This window comes from Phyllopteryx taeniolatus, chromosome 12, assembly GCF_024500385.1.
Source record: "Phyllopteryx taeniolatus isolate TA_2022b chromosome 12, UOR_Ptae_1.2, whole genome shotgun sequence".
Lineage (NCBI taxonomy): Eukaryota > Metazoa > Chordata > Actinopteri > Syngnathiformes > Syngnathidae > Phyllopteryx > Phyllopteryx taeniolatus.
Window position 1 is genome coordinate 3726396 of NC_084513.1, and position 20611 is coordinate 3747006.

General features: G+C 40.4%; 1 protein-coding gene across 2 annotated transcripts; it reads right to left on the minus strand.

The window, feature by feature from the left end:
* Window positions 1-222: 222 nt before the first annotated feature.
* On the minus strand, window positions 223-19266 carry ccnyl1 (cyclin Y-like 1). Of its 2 annotated transcripts, XM_061792406.1 has the most exons (11): window positions 18135-19266; window positions 11966-12040; window positions 10686-10729; window positions 10337-10437; window positions 10210-10245; window positions 7700-7751; window positions 7471-7590; window positions 6609-6775; window positions 5587-5599; window positions 5392-5448; window positions 5059-5304 (listed from the first exon to the last, which is right to left on the minus strand). In XM_061792406.1, the coding sequence occupies exons 1-11, from the start codon at window positions 18295-18297 to the stop codon at window positions 5221-5223; spliced, it is 912 nt and encodes a 303-aa protein (XP_061648390.1). In that variant the 5' UTR covers window positions 18298-19266; the 3' UTR covers window positions 5059-5220. The 2 variants fall into 2 exon arrangements, with proteins under 2 accessions (XP_061648389.1, XP_061648390.1); XM_061792405.1 differs by lacking the exons at window positions 5059-5304; window positions 5392-5448; window positions 5587-5599 and adding exons at window positions 223-804; window positions 1937-2099 and having other exon boundaries at window positions 18135-19261.
* Window positions 19267-20611: the final 1345 nt, after the last annotated feature.

Sequence of the window (20611 nt, forward strand, 5' to 3'; positions counted from 1 at the left end):
TATTCGCAGATTTTCCCCAATTGCAGTCGGGCCAATAGCAGGGGTCCACTGTAGTTGTATTAATTTTCTTGTAAAATGATCAATAAAAAAAAAATCCAACTTTTTGTTTTTTTTCTTGGAAAGTTACTCCCCCAAAAATTCAGGTAATATTTGTATTTTTCCCCATGTTCTTGACTGAAACCTCATTCGTCTCTGTGACAAAAGAGCACAACAGGCCGTGTGTATACATGATTAGTGTTTATTTTAAAATAGTCCATCTGCAAATGGCTTTTCCATTTAAAAACGAACAACACATTTCACAGCTAGTAGCCTACATAGTAAGCAAAACCAACCATTTTTAAAATTTTTCTCTGTTGAGTCCCCTCAGTAGCTCCACATGGATTTTCTGTAGTTTGTTCAGTGGGAAGGGAGCAGAAAAAGATATATGGGTGGGGGGAGCGGGCACAATAGCGACTGAAATCTTTTCACTTGTAAGATCAATCGTGGTCTTCCGTGTTGTGGAAATGGGAAGAACCTGTTAGTCGTCGTACGGCATCATTTTTCCTCCTCCTCAACCAAAATGCAGTTTCATATTGCCTATACGGCATACGAGATGTGCTCATGTGACCAGGGCGAGCCGCGCATAAATACAAGGTAGAAAAATACGAGTGTTAAACAGGAGTTGGCAGCAGGGAGGGTGTGGCGGCCTTACGAGAGTACGGCGTTGGAGCGCCGGACGCCGATGAGGTTGTCGGCGCTGAGCGAACGCCTCATGGCCGCTCGACTCAGGTCTTTGTACTTGTCTTCGCACAGTCTCGAGATGGCCTGAGTCAAGCAACAACAACACGTGCTCATAATCATGGCGACACAAAAAGATACACATTATACACAACTTTTAGGTTTGGATAGCTGTTCGATGCAAACGCTTGTTAAAAATAATATGCGTGACACAATCGAAGTTCTAATAATCAAGTCTTATATTCTTAACGATTTCTGATCTTACTCTTGATTTCTTTATTGAGATTTGTATTTACATGCGTAAAACTTGTTCCACCGTGACTTTTTTTTTTTTTACCTTTTTATTGTAAAATTCTTATTGTAATAGTTTATTTATTCTGCTAATATTACAAACTTATTCTCATAAGATTACCACTTTTTTATTTCAATATTTAAATTCAATTCCCAGTCACACCTTTTCCCTTGTAATATTTTTTACTTGCTTACATTTGGTCTTGTAAAATTCCTGTATTAACCTTTTGTAATTTTGGATAACATTTTATAATTTATTGTGGTAATACTACAAACCTATTTGTATCAATTCCAACTTTGGATGTAAATATTGTAATTTTATTAAAATGAAGTCACACTTTATATTCCAAAATGACAACTTTTTTTATCATATTTTTGAAAATCTTTTTCCCCGGTAAAATATTGCAAAATGTAAAACTTTTTTTTGGGTAAAAAAAATAAATAAATAAATATTCTCTTGTAACGTACCTTTTGTAAAATCCTCTCTTGTAAGACTATTCTGCTAATAAAACTTGAATCAGATACAACTTTTTCCCCCCCATATTTTGACTTGATTCAAAATATTACTTTGCTATATTTACTTGCAAGATTATGCCTATTTTCTTTTCAGTCTCACAATAGTAGAACTTTAATGAGAAAAATGTTTTCTTGTAATTTGTGGCTTCACTGTCATCATTTACGTTGTGTTACTCTGGTAACATTATGGCAAATCTTTGCAAATGAAAACTGCTTTCTTGTGACATTTTGACTTTATTCTGATGAATTTGTGACTCGCTAAATCTTTTTTATTTTTATTCTTATTTTTTTTTTTTAGCTCTGACATGGCAGTTCGGAACGTTAACGTTCTTCAAATGAAAACAGTGAAACAGATGCGGCGCGAACGCATCATCTGAGTGGAAAGCGTGAGCGAGCCAGTTAAGATGTTCACCTCGAGCTTGTGCGCCCGCTGGTTGTTGAGCGGCTCGAGCGGGAAGCTGAGTTTGTTGTCGTCGGCCAGCTGCCTCAGGTCGAAGTAGTATTTGGCGTAGACGCTGGCCGGTACGTTGATGTTAAACTGCAGCAGCTCCAGAAAGTGGCGCTCCATCTCGTTCCTGCGCCGCCGTCGGGACGAGAAAAGCACACAGCTGAGGCCCACCGTGTACTTGAAACCCTCGAAACGCGATCTTGTCAGTCACTCAGGTGGCAGGCGGCCAACACGGACGGACGAGGCAAACCACGCTGAGCACGCTAATGCAGTCCCGAAATGCACGCACACTGATAACCTACCTGCTCGTCCTAATTGCCTTTAATTCAATTGCTACTTATCCCACAAAACGCCACATTTTTAGATTGTATTTGTATGATGATGATAAGACAACCGATTTTTATCGGGAGTTCTACATTGTACCGAATGCGGAACAATTCTGCATTCCAAGTAGTACAAAAAGTTTGCGGCTAGAAAGTGAGGCGGAAACGTGGCTTTGATGCTTTTTCATTTATTTATTTTTAAACTTTGATCTCCTTTTCGTGTGCGTGCCTGGGAGGTGCACTTTTACATCTTGTTTACATTTTGTAAACGCATACTGTTAAGCAATGTTGATTTTATTATTAGACTTGTATCAAGTCAGTTAATGTTTTTACTCGTAATATTTTTTGATAAAATTATATATTTTATTTAGTTACTCAGTTTTTTTACTTGTATGATTCATTTCACACACAAAAAAATATTACGTCAACTTTTTGTCTTGATTTTATTCTCGTCATCTTACTTTCCTCTGTAATATAGAATTACAACCATTTCCTCAAAATAATGCAGCTGCACTTGCATAAAATTGAAGCCTCTATTGTAATATTTGAAGTGCATCTTTAAACATTATGATGTTAAACTAACTGAAATATGTCTAAAGTTGATAAAAAAAAAAAAAAGGAGGTTTGTTGTGGTGGTCCTGCACGCATTCTTCGCGTACCGTTCAACTGCCTACAGGCTCCATTTCGAACATGTACTAGTAATACATCCTAATACACGACCATACGGCGCACTTAAAAGTCTTAAATTCTGTCCAAAATGGACGGGGCGTCTTATAATGCGGCGCCCTTATCTGTGCATCGAGTTCCAAAATCTATGCCTGTGCATTGTGCAAAACAACATCGGTTTGGCTAAGGACCCCCAAAAACGGCACCTATGAAGAGACACGCTTACGACGCACAGTTTAAACTGCAAGCTATCAGTTACGCGGAAGAAGAAGGGAATCGAGCAGCCGCGAGAGAATTCAAGATCAACGAATGCATGGTTCGCAAGTGGAGGAAGCAGGAAAACGCCGGCATCATTGGTGAACAGCCCCCCGGCAACGAGATTGACTCCGACAATGACGAGAGGGAACCCGGCGTGTTTGTTGGAGAACTTGCCCAGCTGTTCATTTCGGATACTGAAGATGAGGACTTTGATGGATTTGTGGATGAGGATTGATCAAAAAATAACGTGAGTACATTGTTAAATACTTACTTACTAATAAAGTACAACCGAAATCACTTTGGCTCCTGCTGCTTTTTGCATGCAGGCTAGCGTAGGTTTTAAGCTAGCGTATGTTCTACCATGCCTGCGCCCAATAATACAGTACGCCTTATGTATGTGTTAAATACAGAAAAAGACCCCATAACGGAGACCGCCTTTTAATACGGGGCGCCTTATGGTCGTGAAAATACGGTAAACTAAAAAAATGTGAAGCTGACAAGAATGAACGCTGTGGGATTGATGACAAGCCCCGTCACCCTCCCTCATCTTCATCATCACACAGCCCTCTGAGGGCACCGGTTGCCATGGAGACCGCATCCAGGTTTTTGCTTTGTTGGCCGCCAAAAGGTGGACCGAGGCCACTTTGTGCGTGCGTGCGTGTGTGTGTGTGTGTGTGGTATCCCTGGGCAACTAATGGAGTGGGCGAGAGGCAGGCCCATTATGTGGAAGCAGCGAGAGCACTTGAGACCCACCCTGCATTTCTCTCCAAACAAGAAACAAGCCCCTCTTCTCTTCACCCTTCCTCCACTCTCACATGAAGCAGGGACAACACGCGCGCGCATGCACGCTCTCCATTTGTTTGTAACTGTGTGTACGTAGAGGGACGTCAGTCTAACGAGGGATGCACTGACAGCACTTTCTTCAGGCCGACTAAGAGTACTTCCATTTGAGCGCTCGCGATACTTGATAATTTCATCACATCTTGGATTTGTGATGGAAATGTGCTTCATAACAACCAAATATTGTTTATATATATTTAAAAAAAATAAACAACAACAACTCCTCAACACAGCATAAGTTTCGTTAACATTTTAGAGAGTAACAAGTTCTTGTCATTACTGAAGTGCTCAACATCCAGCAGCATGTTTTTCCTAACACTTGCCACCCACGTAAGGCTAGTGAAGTGGTTTCGGGCTCATAGTATCGGAGCATTTTTACAAGTACAGACATGCAGTATCAGCGCATCTCTATCACCAACTAATTCACAGGAACTATAGCTCAAATTAAGCTCGAGGGAAATTTAGCACCCCTCCTGGAAGCCGTCCCCTTATTGTGGTGAAGGGGTTTGTGTGTCCCAATAAACCTAGGAGCCAAGTTGTCTGGGGCTTCACGCCCCTGGTAGGGTCACCCATGGCAAACGGGTTCGAGGTGAGGGACCAGACAAAGCGCGGCTAAAAGACGCCATGATGAAAAATATTAACTCATTCACTGCCAGCCGTTTCGTGAGCAGGGAACCCCTAGACTGCCAGGCATTTTCGAGCAATTTCACTGATTTTCCAAGCCCCACAGAATATTACGTACTATGACGATGTAAACACCAAAACCACCAAATGAAAGACCGGACTCTCTTCTTTCATCAGGAAAGAAAAAGGTTCATCTCTAGCTGATACCGTTCTTTAGTAATCAGCAGTCAAATACGTTTCTGGAAGGAAAAAAAAACAACAGAAAACAGCCTTTTTGTGTAAGCGGACATCAAGCAGAGCAATGACTTTGACACCAATATTTTTTTTCTTTAGTGAAAATCTCAAAGATCTGAACATAAAACACTCAGAAAGTACTTTTGACAGAAAAATCATTTATTTACAACAATGTACAGAATTGACATTAGACAAATGGGCCTCCCACACTTGCACTTCATTCCTCCTCTACCGTTTGCGCAATGGTCCAGGTTTTTATTACCGTGCGCATAAAATCTAGCAAAGTTTTATCCACATCTTATTTTATTCTTCTGTTGGCAGTGAATTGGCTCTTGTATGGTTGTCATTCTCCTTGAAACCAGTCACTACTTTTGCTCGAAGCACAACCTGTGCAGTTTAGAAATATAAATATTATCATAAAAATACATTGTTGAAATTGAATGTCGTGGAGAAAAAAAAAAAGCTTTCAATTACCTTTTTTGTCTGCACCGTGTACTGGAATGGGAGTCGAACGTCTGCTGGATGCATCACCTGCAAGTTTTAAAAAAATACATAAGATTACTAGAGTATACTTTTTATTGATGTGGTTTGCAAGTGTAAAAAAAAAATTACAAAAATTTAAAAAAACAATACTTTTCTTCTTCGCAATCTAAAAGACGCTCAACTCACAGATGTTGAATTCCTGTAAGATGGATGAAATGGAAAATTCAAATCAGTACTGGCAACAGATGTTACATTGTAATGGGAACTAGTGGGAATAAATTATGTTTTTATGTAACAAGGATGGAAGGAGCGCGTTTGCTTGCTAAACGCGAGCTGCAAACGAGTTACCTTTGTCTTCGCCTTCGTCTGTCTTCGTCGGAGGAAGCTCGGAATGAAGCTCGTCTGGCTATCCAAAAGGGAGTTCACTATCTGACAATTCCGGATCCCGTTTATTAAAATCCTGGTCGGCAGACGATCAGCCAGCAAGCGGCCGAGAGCATCTCGCCATATGTATGGGCCGGCATTTTGCGCGATCGCTTTCGGAGCGCCATCCTTTATTCCCCACATGATCTGTTGGTCGCAGGAATATTTTTCTTGCCTTGGCGCAATAAATTTCCAGTACCGAAAGCTTTTTCTCATTTTGTCTGGTGTCAACTTTTTTGCAGATTTTCACAAACAGCGGTAAGGTTGGCTGCCTCCACGAACAGTGGTGGTCCGTGGTATATATTTTTTTGCCATTTTATTTATGTATAGATTTGTTTCCTGTATAACACCTGAATTTTCCCTCTGGAGTTCCATAGAGGACATCTTTTTTTAATGGTCTAAATTCAGTTTAAGGAAAATTTATCAGGGTCATATGAAGGCCCTGCTAGCTTGTTTGGTGGTGATAGAACTTTCGAGAGGTTCAGGAACCTTTGGGACTGGGTCTGCAGCAATGAAAACATTTTATTGGAAACTACACTGTAGTTCCTAGAACTTTATGTGCAAACGCAGCTGCTATGCACATCTGGTACATTTCCATTTCAAGAATTTTACCCAGGAACTAGGGACTTAAGACTATTCTCTACATGTAGCCATTTTCCAGGCGCCAGCTAGAGGGTAGTACTTTGGATTCATTTGAACTTTTTCCTTCCAGGAACTCCAAGTAGCCAGAAGTACCTGTAGCTTTAGGTGTCGCTGCGCACTAAGCATCCCCCCACCTCACTCACATGTCCTCGACGGTGATGTCCCTGAGGATCTGGCAGTAGTCTACGTTCCACACGGCCTGGTCGTCCCACACTTTGGAGGACAGCAGGATGGCGCCCAGCACGATGCGCTTCCAGTTGGACGGACAAATGTCCAGCTCGGCGTACGTCAGCAGGCGCTCCAGGTACACCTGAGCCCCAAACACTTTTAACTTATACAGCTAACTTACTATTATCGTTATTGTTATCATCACTATTATTATTAAATGCAAAGAGCCTGCAGGCAACCAGCAGCAACATGTTGAAATGAGAGAGTCAATCTTTAGCAGGGTTCTGCTGCCATCAGGTGGCCACAAGTTACAAGTGTTGTAGTTTGCACACTGATGCTGCAAAACTGTGATTCTCAAATGTGGGAGGCGGGCTCCCTCTAGTGATTTGACAAAGAATCACAGAATTAAATGTTAAAGCTGCGCATAGTTGTACAGTGGCTTCAATTTTTATTTATTTATTTATGTATTTTTTTAAATCCAGTACAGTAGGTAAGTACAGTTTAGTTCTTTTTTATTATTTTATTTTTTTTTACTTTAAGTACAACACATTTGTAATTGATTATTTATAAATGTTTGTTTTCAAACATTTGTATAGAATGTTTGCTAATTTTTACAAAAAAGGTCTATTATTCTTGTAAAACGTACCACATTTTTTGAATATTTGTACTGTATTTGACCTTTTTCCAAGTATAACTTCTCAGAATATTATTACTTTATTCATTTTATGACTTCTCCCCCCCCTGGCAAAATATTTTTTAACATCTTGTAACTTTATGACTGAAGATATCTATAATAAAGAAATGGAAACGCAATAAACGCACTCAATGTGTACTCACGAGTGTGACAATGGCACATTCGGCAGTGAGTTGTGCTGCACTGAAGAGCGTCCTGACGAAGCGATAGATGATTTTGTGCTCTGGGTCCGTGCAGCCGTACTCGTCCGGTACCGCCTCTCTCTGTGTGCGCGCGCGTGTGTGACAAAATACATATTGGCATGATTGCTTGATTGATGTATTCGGTGTATATGCTAGTTGAGACCTGCATTAGAAGTGTCACTGGACTCACTGATAAAGGATGCAGCTTCTCATCAAAGATGTCCAGAGAGCGGTCTGAATCCCTGCACATGACAAATCAAGGTCAGCACACACTCACATGCACTACTGTACTCTACTTTACATGCTAGGTACCTAAATTCTTTACAGACACTGCTTTACTTACAGTATACTAGTTTACATACACTAGTACAGGCACACTAGATAAATTACAGTGTGTATGGAAAGTTTTCAGACCCCCTTAAATTTTTCACTCTCTTATATTGCAGCCATTCGTTAAAATCATTTAAATATATAATAAAATAGTAGTACAAATCTTAAACCAAAACAGGTTGATCTACTTCTTGTGATGTTAATGTTGCTACTTAGCACTTTTTCTCAACCAACTGGAACCTTGATTGGCAGTATATCGCCTGTTTAGGCATTAATACTGATTGTTTATACCTCTGTGCCAAATTTTAATATTTGTTGAAGTGCAATTTTTGAGAATAGAGCCCGAGTCTGTTTTATATATATTTTTCATCCATTTCTCCACATTACAATGTCAATGTTCATTATTCTTAGAATTTGAATTAAAAGTAAATTGTTCTTAAAACGGATGTACTTGAATTACTATCTTCTACTAATCACATCAGTGGGATAAAAAAAAAAAAACATCAATGATACCACCGTTTATCGTGATACTATTGCAGAAAATGTATCGCCCTAAAAAAAAATTTGCCATCCTGACAGGCCTAAACACAATACACTGAGAGCGAGCAAGAGCAATAGATAAATATATAGTACAAACAGTATATAATGGTTAAAAAAAAGTAACTACTAATAAAAATCTGCAATATAGCGTGACCGTGAAGCAACAAACGTGATATAGCCGAGGGTTACTGTATCTGTATTCCGTGATGATAAGTTGCAGGGATTCATTGTTCCCGGGTTGGCACTCATTGTTTACATTACATGTGCATCCTGGGACTCATAGCCGCAAGTGTAAAAGGATCTATGGATTATTAGTTGGCAACTGTTGTCACCCTGGGACCTGCATTTTTCTACTGTTGGTAAGTCGTGAACCACAGAAGTAAGAAACAATAAAGAACATCTACTGTTCAAAAATAGCCTTTGAAACCACCATATTTTTAAACATAATGCATCCTTACATGTTTCAAGTGCCTTTCAGAGCACCTTATTAAACAAATTGAGGATGAACATAACCATGTACAAAAGTGTATATCTTGGCACTAATCTCTTCTTTTTAGGAAAGAACAACATCAATAGTTTGTCTTCTTTTTAAGAAAGAAGAAGGCTGTAGACCAAAGCAACGGGAACAGTTTTAACAGTGAATTATTATGTTATAAATGGCGAAATCAAAAATGGCTTTGTGAACCACTTTTGGGTTCCCACCCACTAGTTGAGAATCACTGAATTAGAAGACCATGAAATAATTTAAAAAAAAAATAATAATAATAATAATATATATATATATATATATATACTTTAAAAGTGCAAAACAAAAATTCAAATTCACTTTTCGCAGTTACTTTTTTACTGTCAGTATGAGGGCAAGGACAAAAAAACAAAAACGAACTATTGGCCATTGTCCAACTGCTCAAAGTTAAGAGTCCACAGCTCCAATTCCAAAAGAAACATGTCAAGCTAATGAGTAGAAAACAAATAAGTTAGTTAACTAAATTGATGACTACCATCTGTGCACCAACTCCACTTTCTGCAGCCCGAGCGAGTATGATGTGGAGATTATCATTTTATTTTGTTTTTTTAAGTAGAGGAGCATTTGGGCATGCTGCGCTGTCAGTCTGCTCACGTGTTCCTCAATCATTTGAATTGAATCTGTGGCCTCTCGATCTCAACACTTGCCAAAATAATTGATCCTGCTGTTTTTAAGTCATGCATCGTAGTGTCCATTTTCATATCATAAGTGATGCCTTCGATAAACGATTGCACCACGGTAAACTGCTTTTTAGCGGGAGTTTGTTGGTTCTAGTGGTCGTGTTCCCCTGGTAAAGACTGACATTTCTCCCACTCGGCTGCATCCTGACGTTTTCAATGATGGAATGAGTTTGCTGTGCTGCTGTCTTTTGTTGCAATGGGCTTTTAACAGACATAACAGCGTGCAGTTACTTAGTTCACATCTGTCGCCGCAATTGCTTTCTTTTGAACAAACGTTTTGCTCTCATTAGTGATACCCTTGTTGTTAGGGTAGTCTGTGCCGGAAACAAGGGGGAGGGCCGAACCTACAAAAGCCCACGGGGGCGAAACGTGCTACACAGCAAGGAGAATTTTTTTTAATTTTTAATTTTTATTTTTATAAAATCGCCCGCAATAAAAAACTAATCGGAGGGGAGAAAAACTAAACAAAAAATTTTTTGATATCTCGCCCAGGCCTAACTATGAGTAATTCAAATATGCTGCTTTACAAACAGTGCTGTATGTGACAGTGGCTGACTGTGCCAATCCCTGAAGAGACAAGGCGAAAGTCATAACAACAACAAGCAGTAGTGTGTCTGAACCTACCTGTTCTTGATGTGGTAGTAGATTGCTAAAGTGACACTAGAGGAAGACCCAAAAACATGAAAGTGAATTGTGTGTCTTGAATGTTATTCTATATCATATTCTGGATGTATGATCCACACATAGTCACCATTTGATTGTGCTTTTGAGGTTGGGCTGGCTGACGGTGCTGTCATCAATGAAGATGGTGGAGCACGAGCTATACTTCTTGGACAGCGGCCCGGGAGACACCTGCGCGCGCACACACACACACACACACACACACAAAACCAATGGTAGTTCAATTATTCTTACATCTGTATGACAGTTAATAACCCATTGATTGTTTTTAATGCCGCATAGACTATAGAGTGAGTTAAATTCTTGTCGACATCTTTTGACACTGACAATTAGTCTTAAAAAGTTACTTGCCACGTTAAGTTAAAGCTTTTATTGTGGTCAGTTTGACCAGGAACAGATCATGGGGATAAAACTCTTACGTGACTGATGTGGTTGCTGTGGTTACTTTTCCTCCGGTCACGCACTGTTAACAACAACAACAAAAAATTATTTAATTAAATTATTAATTCAAGTCTGTCATATTCACACATACAAACTCCAATTCCAATGAAGTTGGGATGTTGTGTAAAAACAAAACAACGCAATAATTTGCAAATCCTTTAACCTATTTTCAATCCAATACACTACAAAAACAAGATATTTAATGTTCAATCTGATCATTTTTTTATTGCAAATATTCACTCATTTTTTAATTTGATGCCCGCAACATGTTCCAAAAAAGCTGGGACAGGGACATGTTTACTACTCTATTACATCACTTTTCCTGTTAACAACACTCAATAAGCATTTGAGAACCGAGGACACAAATAGCTGAAGCTTTGTAGGTGGAATACTTTACCATTCTTGCCTGATATACAACTTCAGTTGTTCAACAGTCCGGGGTCTCCGTTGTCGTATTTTGTGCTTCATAATGCAGCACACATTTTCAATGGGAGACAGGTCTGGACAGTTGGCAGGTCAGTCTAGTACTCGCAGTCATTTACAAAGAACCCACGCTTTTGCAACACTTGCAGAATGTGGCTTGGCATTGTCTTGCAGAAATAAGCAGTGACATCACTGAAAAATATGTTGCTTGGATGGCAGCATAAGTTGCTCCAAAACCTGTATGTACCTTTCAGCTCTGATGGTGCCTTCACAGATGTACAAGTTTACCCATGCCATGGCGCTTACTGTACATGCAGAGATTCCTCCAAATTCTCTGAATCTTTTGATTATATCATGGACCGTAGATGACGAAAGCCCTTAATTCCTTGCAATTGTACGTTGAGAAATGTTTTTAAAATGTTGGATTATTTGCTCAGGCAGTTTTTCACAAAGTGGTGAAACTCACCCCATCCTTGCTTGTGAACAGTGAGCATTTTGGGGATGCTCCTTTCATACACAATCATGACACTCACACTTTTCCAATTAACCTGTTCATCTGTGGAATATTCCAGCAAGTATTTTTTGAGCTGCCTCAACTTTCCCAGTCTGTTATTACACCTGTCCCAGCTTTTGTGGCTAGTGTTGCAGGCATCAAATTCAAAATGAGTGAATATTTGCAAAAACAACAACTTCGATCAGTGGGAACATTAAATAATATAACCAGGGTATTCAATGGAATAAACGTTCTACACAACGTCCCAACTTCATTGGAAATGGGGTTTGTCCATAAGTGTGACAAGTAGAGTATGTTAGGCAGCAAACAGCATGAGCTCACCGTCTGTCTGGGACTTGCACAGGAAGATGGTGCTAGCTCGGGCGTGGTCTGACGGGTTGGACTCCAAGGCCAGCTCTTTAAAATAAATAAATAAATAAATAAAATTCCCCCCAGAAAAAAAACAGCAATAATTAAAATATACTATCCATCCATCTATTTTCTGAACAGCTTATCCTTACTAGGGTCGCGGGCATGCTGGAGCCTATCCCAGCTATCTTCGGGCGAGTGGCGGGGTACACCCCGAACTGGTCGCCAGCCAATCGCAGGGCACATATACAGAAACAACCATTCACATTCATAACTACGGACAATTTAAAATCATCAATTAACCTACCATTCATGTTTTTGTTATGTGGGAGGATACCGGACTACCCGGCAAAAACCCACACAGGCACAGGGAGAACATGCAAACTCCACACAGGGAGGCTGTCAATTGACTGTCTGTTGTCGTACTAGAGCGGCTCCAACTACCGGAGACAAATTCCTTGTGTGTTTTTTGGACATACTTGGCAAATAAAGATGATTCTGATTTTGAACCCGGAACCTCAGAACTGTGAGGCAGATGTGCTAACCAGTCAGTCAAAATAAACTAAACATAACTCAAATTTGAGTTTTTATTTTTTTTATATATGGCACACTATTGTGAAGAAAGAATTGAAAAACAAGTGTTGTATTAGCCAGGAATTTAATCTCCTGTGTGGCAGGCAAGAAATCTACCACTGAACCACCAAATGCCTGGCAGCCCTCAACGCTAAATTGACAGCTACGATGAAGGCCGCAACTAGCATAACTTGATGAGTGTTAGAACAAGTACCATTTGTCACGCCCATAAGGCGCACTTAAAAGTCTTAAATTCTCTCCAAAATGGACGGGGCACCTTATAATGCGGCGCGCCTTATGTATGCACCGAGTTCCAAAATCTGTAAATGTTGTGTGACTTTGATGAGCACGTCGCTTGACTGACTGATGGAGCATTTCCTGCCGACACGCTACTTATATAGAGGAAAGGCGGACGTGACTGAGGACAGCATGCGGACGTTAAAGGGGGAAGAGTGCGCGTGAAAGAGGACGCTAAAGGCACGCCCCCAGTCGGTATATAGCGCCGGTATGTGCATTGTGCAAAACAACATTGGTTTGGCTAAGGACCCCCGAAAATGGCACCTACGAAGAGACACGCTTACGAACCTATCAGTTACACGGAGGAACATGGGAATCGAGCAGCCGCGAGAGAATTCAAGATCAACGAATACATGGTTCGCAAGTGGAGGAAGCAGGAATACGAGCTTCGCCAAGTCAAGAAGACGAAGCGCCGGGCGAGTTACGCCACCATATGTGAATGGATTGTGGATTCCTGGGTTAAGGTATCTGCTTTGACTGTTGTCCGAGCTTTCGCAAGACCCCGGCATCATTTCTGAGGAGCCGCACGGCAACGAAACTGACTCCGACAATGACGAGAGGGAACCGGCATGTTTGTTGGAGAACTTGCCCAGCTGTTCATTTCGGATACAGAAGAGGAGGACTTTGGATTTGTGGATGAGGATTGATCAAAAAATAACATGAGTACATTGTTAAATACTTCAATAAAGTACAACCGAACTCAGTTTTGCGCCCGCTGCCTTTTTAAAAACGTTCTAGCGTGCATGCATGCTACCGTATGTTTTAAGCTAGCTTATGTTTTACCATGCCTGCGACCAATAATACGGTGCGCCTTATGCATGTGTTAAATACAGAAATAGACCCTGTAACTGAGACTGCGCCTTTTAATACGGTGCGCCTTATGGTCATGAAAATACGGTACACAGACGCTATTACCGACCACCATGGTTACAAGCAACAGAGAAACGAGCAAGCAGAACTAGCAGAGGTAAGCTGTCAACTACACAAAGTGTAACCACTGGCATGGAGACGCCATCAGCTAGTCCAGGGGTTGGCAACCTTAAAGACTTTAGAGGCCACAGAAAAGGAGAAAGAAAAAAAAAAAACACTGGGAGCCACAAAAGCGTTTTGACATCTTTAGTAATATATGCTCACTCTCCAAATGTCCAATTGTTCGTTCTGTTAATGTGTCTTGATAATTTTGTGCTTAAGTTTTTTTTTTTTTTTTTTTACCTCAATGCTGCATATTGTGAGATGCCCAACTGATTTTGATTGTTCCTGTGACAGTGACAGAGTGTACCGGAATGTATAACAAACTATAGTGTGTTCACTGGGTTGCATTTATGAACTTAATTAATTGCTATTGGGAAGACAAAAATTTTTTCGCATGTAACAAAAAACATTTTGAACTCAGAAAAAGGCGCTTGGTTGACATTTACGTTCAAATAAAATAGTCAATGTCTATTTGAGTCCTCATAGTCATGAAATTAAAGACAAACTTAAATTATCCACCTACCAAAAAGGCCGTCTGCTTCTGTGTTACGTCATCATTTTAGAGCGGCTGGAGTGTGCAGTCAGCTGACAACTTGAATTAAAAAGGACAACTTCACTTAATAAAGTAAAATATATTTTAGCAAAATAATAGCCAATTAAAATGTTTATTTTACCTGGTCAATGTGATTTTTGCTCCTGAACCTCAGCTTACAGCGTCGGCACATCAGGGCTGTAGAAGTCACCTTCATTTTCTCACACGACAGTAAGCTGTTATCTGTGAGGCGGGAGCGATGTTTGTTTTTAATGTAGTTCATGTATCACATAGCATTCAATGTTCTGTTTTCGTCAGAAACGTTTCTTTTCTTGGATTTATCCATGAATTGCCTACTGGGGGTCAAATAGCTCAATGAATCTTGGTGCCAGGTGCCCCCCATTGGTGGTTGTGTACAGAACCGTAATCTGACAAATTTCACTTCAGCATTCGGCTAAAAACAAAAAACAAGGCAATTCCTCCTTGTTTAGGTCACTGGGGGAGCCCTATAAACATGAAACCTCTCACAAAGGTGAAATTGAACATATTTTAAATGTGAAAACTGTCACATTAAAACGTGAACTCGATCACATAACGTCATACTGAACTCATCACATTAAAACAAAATCTATCATGTTAAAATGTGAAATAGACGTTTCACCAAACCTTTCTGATAGGGCAGCAATATGCTTCCATAGTGACGCATATTTTGTGGGGGGGAAAAACTGCGGGCTATTTAACGTTTATGTGTTACAAGATCACACCAATCTAATTTATGCACAATTGAAAAACAGAAATATAAACCAATTACAATTGAATACTCGTTTCTTTTCCAAAGACAAAGATCCACATCCAGCTCTCAAGCCACCGGTTGCAGACCCGTGAAACTAACAATGTGGATCCCATTCCCAGAGGTGAGCACCATTAGTAAGCTCCCATCTTCAAAATGGCCTCCATTTTGTACTTTTCATGGCCATCTGAAGTTGTAATTATTCCAGAGTGTCACTTCAGCTCAAACCAACCAAGCCACAACGTGCAAACGACCACATTCAAGTGTACAGCCATGACATTCAAGCTACGCAAACATGACTTGCTGAAAGGAATGATGTCAGACACATTTCAACGCACCATGAACAGTCAAAGCGTGACGATAATAAAAACCATAGAGGGAGAAACTGAATTTACAGCAACATAAACAATCACTTCTATCATGGACAGCCAGTCGTACATGATCAGCCGACTTGCTCAAGACTGCAGTCACGCCAATGACAGGGCTCTACACTAACCTGTGCACTGGTCACAGTCTCGAGCCCTGAACAAGTATGTGGAAGGCCTTCATACTAGTCACACGAGTGGACCAATTTTTTCATTTGGTCGCACCAGCACATAATTTGGTTACACCCATTTTTGGCGATCTACAGCATGACCACGCATACATAATATTTGTATTTGAAATCATTCACAATGATTTGTTAACAATATGCGTACCTGATCAACCCAAGTCATGCATGACGAAAATTGTTTGGAGTGCTAATCACCAGCCAAAAAGTCATGCCAATTGCAAAATATGTTTTAACATTTGTGTATGAACTGTAGTTTAAACAACACATTTACATACAAATATTAAGTAAGCGGTATATGAAATTCACATTTTAAACAACAGTAGTATTAATAGGATTGCCCTATAATGCATACAGCATAAAAACATTTTGATATATGGAAAAAACGTAATTGTTTTTTGTTTCTTATTTTTTCTGAACAATACAGGGACTGCGCGGCGACCTGATTTTAGGACCAAAGCCACTGCCCACAAGCTGTAAAAAAAAATTTGGTGTTGGCTCAAGGTTTAAAAAGAAAAGATGGAACTATGGCCACAGATATTTTAAAAGTATTTCAATTCAGCTAGTGTTGAGTAAATGCCACATTATGTAGCTGTGTAGAGATGAATCTACAAATATCTGTAAATTGTTACTTAGTTTTAAATTGAGCAAAGACCATGTTTTAGAGTGTGGGGAGTGACACTCACGACACGGTACAGTGACGGTGTGTACAATTTCCACTGTGAGTCGAAATTTATAAAGCTTGCGACACGCAAGGCCAGAGTTGAGGGCTCCCAGTGCTTTTCAGCCTTAGAAATGTACAATAAAACTGTACAGGTAGTGTTTTATGTGAGAAGCAGATAGCGTGAGTTCCATGACGGGGTGGTTAATAAGTGGAGGGGACGGATCTATGTCATATATGCGAGTGGGTACAAGTACTATCTGCACCCTTGTCACTGTGCATAGTAACGAGAAGGCGCTCCATCTATCTTCAGAAAGGAGAGCGTGAAGGTGGAGGAGATTGACTAAAGCAGTGTAAAAGACAGCGACTTTCAACCACCATGTCTTATTTAGTGAGACTGTGTTTAGGGTAGCATTAAAACATGCACTCGTGAAAGTGAAATTTTTACTCAAACACACTGAAAAAAAACTCTTAATTGCAAGTTTTTTGTTTGTTTGTAGTTTATAAATATTGCAATTTAGCATGTGATTTTTTTTCTGGAGGAAGAAAACTCAAATTATTTAATCTACAGTATGACCAATGTGAGTGTGAATGCTTGTTTGTTTACATGTGCCATGCGATTGGCTGGCGACCAGTTCAGGGTGTACCCCACCTCTCGCCCGAAGATAGCTTGGATGGATAGTATGACCAACACAACACTACATATGCTGTAGCCAGCAAATAATTATTTCCTGTAGGCCAGGCCTAAATGTTATGAGGAACTGATATGTAGATCAAATATTTTTTTCCTACTGACTTGTAAAAAGAAAAACCTCAAATCATAGTAGAATATTGACATTGATTTAACTTCATACGTTGTAAAAATATAATACTTTATAGTGATGCTCTTGCCAGTAGCACTGCTGTCAGTGTCAGCAGAGTATAGAGATAAAGTGGAGTGACACTTTTCATCACCAAGATCTGCGTATCAAAGCGGTTGAAATGGTAAACTATATTAAAATGTTCAGTTCTTAACAATTACAGTAAAAGTGTTAAACTGAGTCACTTATTTGGTGGCAGCACGGTGGACGACTGGTTAGCACATCTGTCTCACCGTTCTGACAGCACAGCACCAGCTAAAATATGCTAACATTGGAGGGGAAAAAGTGAGATTACAATTTAAAAAGTTCATTTTCAAGAAGAAATTTTTTTTCTTCGAAAAAAATGTAAAATCTTGCGAGAAAAAAATATTGATTTTTCAGGTATTAACAATTTTTGCAATACTGTTTATATGTTAGATTATAGATTCTCGTTGGATCATATTCCTTTAAGGAAAAAAATATTACTAGAACATGTCCTGCCTCTATATGAGATTAAAAAAAAAAAGCCATGAGAAAAAAAACTGAGCAAGAAATTTTTTATTAATGTTAGAACTTTTTTTCCCCAGTCAACAATTCTTAAAAAGTAACACAATTGGGGGGGGGGGTCTATATATTTATGAGGAAAAAAAAAAAAACTAAACTTGTTTTGTTTTACGATAAAGGGCGTAATGTTATGAGAATATTACATTTTTTCAAATATAATGATTACAGTAAAAATATATACATATTTTGTAAAAATATATTCATTTTACCCAAAGTTTGAGTACTCCGAATTCCCAGTTTTATCAAACGCAGCTTGGGTAAAACTGGGTCAGGCCCGATATTTCTTTTTTATTAGGTTTTTCCCCCCCAGACAAACAAGATAAAAAGTAATAAAACTAAAAAGAAATAACCAAAACTGACGAACCGTCTGGGACTTCTCTGTCGCTGATGTGCTGCAGGTAGGGGGCGCTGTTGTCGTCACTGACTTCCGTGCTGGTGAGAAACTCCTCCAGCCGTTCGGCCGGCTGCCTTGACGGCAGCTTGGGGCTGGACTCCGGGGAGACGCAGCATGACACAGTGTTCCCCATGCCGGACGGGCCGCCGGGAGGCTGTGTGCGCGCAGCGTCCCAAAGTGGTCCAAATGCTTGTAACGCTTCGCTGGCTGATTGCCTGATACCTTGCCCTGCTCTCACACACCGGGGCTCAGTGTTACCATTCCAATTAGCTCATCATGCTAAACGGCTGCCGTCCGCCAACTCCCAGCGACGGCATTCCCCTCGGCCATTAGCGGGGGAAGCGACAGCCAACAAGTCCCGAGTTACTCGCACCCCGAAAGACCAATGAGGAAGATGACGACTTTCCCAATAAAAAGGAAGCGAGTGGCTATAAACGTCCCCCGGCCTCATTCATTCATTCATTGCGCTAGCGATCTTGCAACCTCGGGGAACTTTTTAATCACGTAAGACACTAAACTCACTTGCAATTAGGTAACGAATGGATGTACCCACGTAAATTTTAATACGGTACACGGTTAAATGTCGCTAAAATTGTTTTAGCGACTTTCCAGCTAGTTCCGAATGTCCTCCTGGGCCAGCGCAATAAATCCAGCCCGAGGCTTCTGCGGCCTTTCGAAGATTATGGCGAGTAAATCAGCGAAGTCCGACAGCGCGAGACAACCCTTCTATATTAAATTAAAAGCATATAACTAAATGTATATCGACACGTCACGTCGTTAAATGTCGCCACACGGGCTTTATGAGACTTCGCAGAGAGCTCCAGATGCCCTCTCGGTCTAGTGACAATAATCCAGCCCGAGGTTTCTGCGGCCTACCGCGACCAAGACGGAACTCCAACACTGCAAGACAACCTATCGAAATCCAATTAAATCCTCGAGGCGTTCTCTTGGTTTCCCATCGCACAAGCAACTCGAGTAACCCCTCCAGACTCCGTCCTAATCGTTTGTAGGCCGTACAGCTGACATAATCGCCATCTCGTAGCTAGTTGCGCTCATACCGCAGCAGCAGCGCTTTGCAATGAAATGCCTCTTGCCCCGCCCATTTAGGATTCCAAACGATCCAATTGGTCGAGGAATCTCAACAACTAGTATCCCAGGCCGCCTATTGGTCGAGACAGTTGCCCTTCACACAGTATTTACAATAATGCTATTTTCGTGGCGTCACACCCTTTTTTTCGGGAATCACTGCGCTGTCAATCCCCCCAAAATATTGGATGAATTAATTTAGCTATTATTTAAAGTATAAATGACTATGTATGTCAAAATACAGTAAAGTACAGATACAAAGTCTAGATTTTTTTTCTTCTCTGTTTAATAATTCGCTGAAGCCCACGGTCATGTCTTTTGCTGGTGCATCTTCTCCTGCCACTAGACTTTCCATTGATATGCTTGGACACAGCATTCTGTGAACAGCCAGCCTCCTTAGCTATGAACTTTTGTGGCTTACCCATCCTATGGAGGGTATCAATGATGGTCTTCTGGCCAGTGGTCAAGTCTGCAGTCTTCCCCATATTTAACCCAATTGAGACAATTGAACCAAAGTGAAGCAATTTAATAACACCTGGGGAAACCTGTGCAGGTGCTTTGAGTTTAGTAGATGATTAGTGTGTGACACTCAGTTTAAAACATTTATGGCATGCAAAATTTGAACTGATTTCTTCACAGTATTCAAATTTGTTGAATTCCTGATTTTGTGGGTTTTATGAGCTGGAAGCCCAAATTACTTGAACTTGTTTAAATTGTGGACCCTGAATTGATAATTTATTAAAGTTTACCTTTTTGAATGGAATCATGGAAATAAATAAACTTTTTAATGATATAAAATTTGTTGGGAACGGGTCTGTATATATATATATATATATATACACAAACATTAAAAATGTAACACCAAGTGCTTTACAGAAATTAAAATGACGACAGTAGCTTTAAATATGTTTGAGATTGAAGACGGCGGGCGACTGGTTAGCACATCTGCCTCACAGTTCTGGGGACCAGGGTTCAAATCCCGCCTGTGTGGAGTTTGCATGTTCTCCCTGTGCCTGCGTGGGTTTTCTCCGGGCACTCCAGTTTCCTCCCACATCCCAAAAACATGCATGGTAGGTTAATTGAAAACTCTAAATTGCCCATTGGTGCGAATGTGAGTGTGAATGGTTGTTTGTTTCTATGTGCCCTGCGATTGGCTGGCGACCAGTTCGGGGTGTACCCCGCCACTCGCCCAAAGATAGCTGGGATAGGGTCCAGCATGCCCGCGATCCTAGTAAGAATAAGCGGTGGAGAAAATGGATGGATGGAGACTGAAGACAAGACTATCTGACTGACAAGACGTGTGTTCAACCTATGGATGAAAACCACTTGGTGTGAGTGACTGTGCGGACTGCTGACTACTG

Bases quoted from the DNA above. Each gene is read 5' to 3' on its own strand.
- ccnyl1 (XM_061792405.1), bottom strand. From the start codon at position 18,297: ATGGGGAACACTGTGTCATGCTGCGTCTCCCCGGAGTCCAGCCCCAAG. The intron at 10,246-10,336 runs GTGACTATGTGT...GTCTTCCTCTAG, and splicing joins CTCAAAAGCACAATCAAATG to TGTCACTTTAGCAATCTACT. The intron at 2,100-6,608 runs GTGAGTGAGGTG...ACGGCGGCGCAG, and splicing joins GACATCACCGTCGAGGACAT to GAACGAGATGGAGCGCCACT.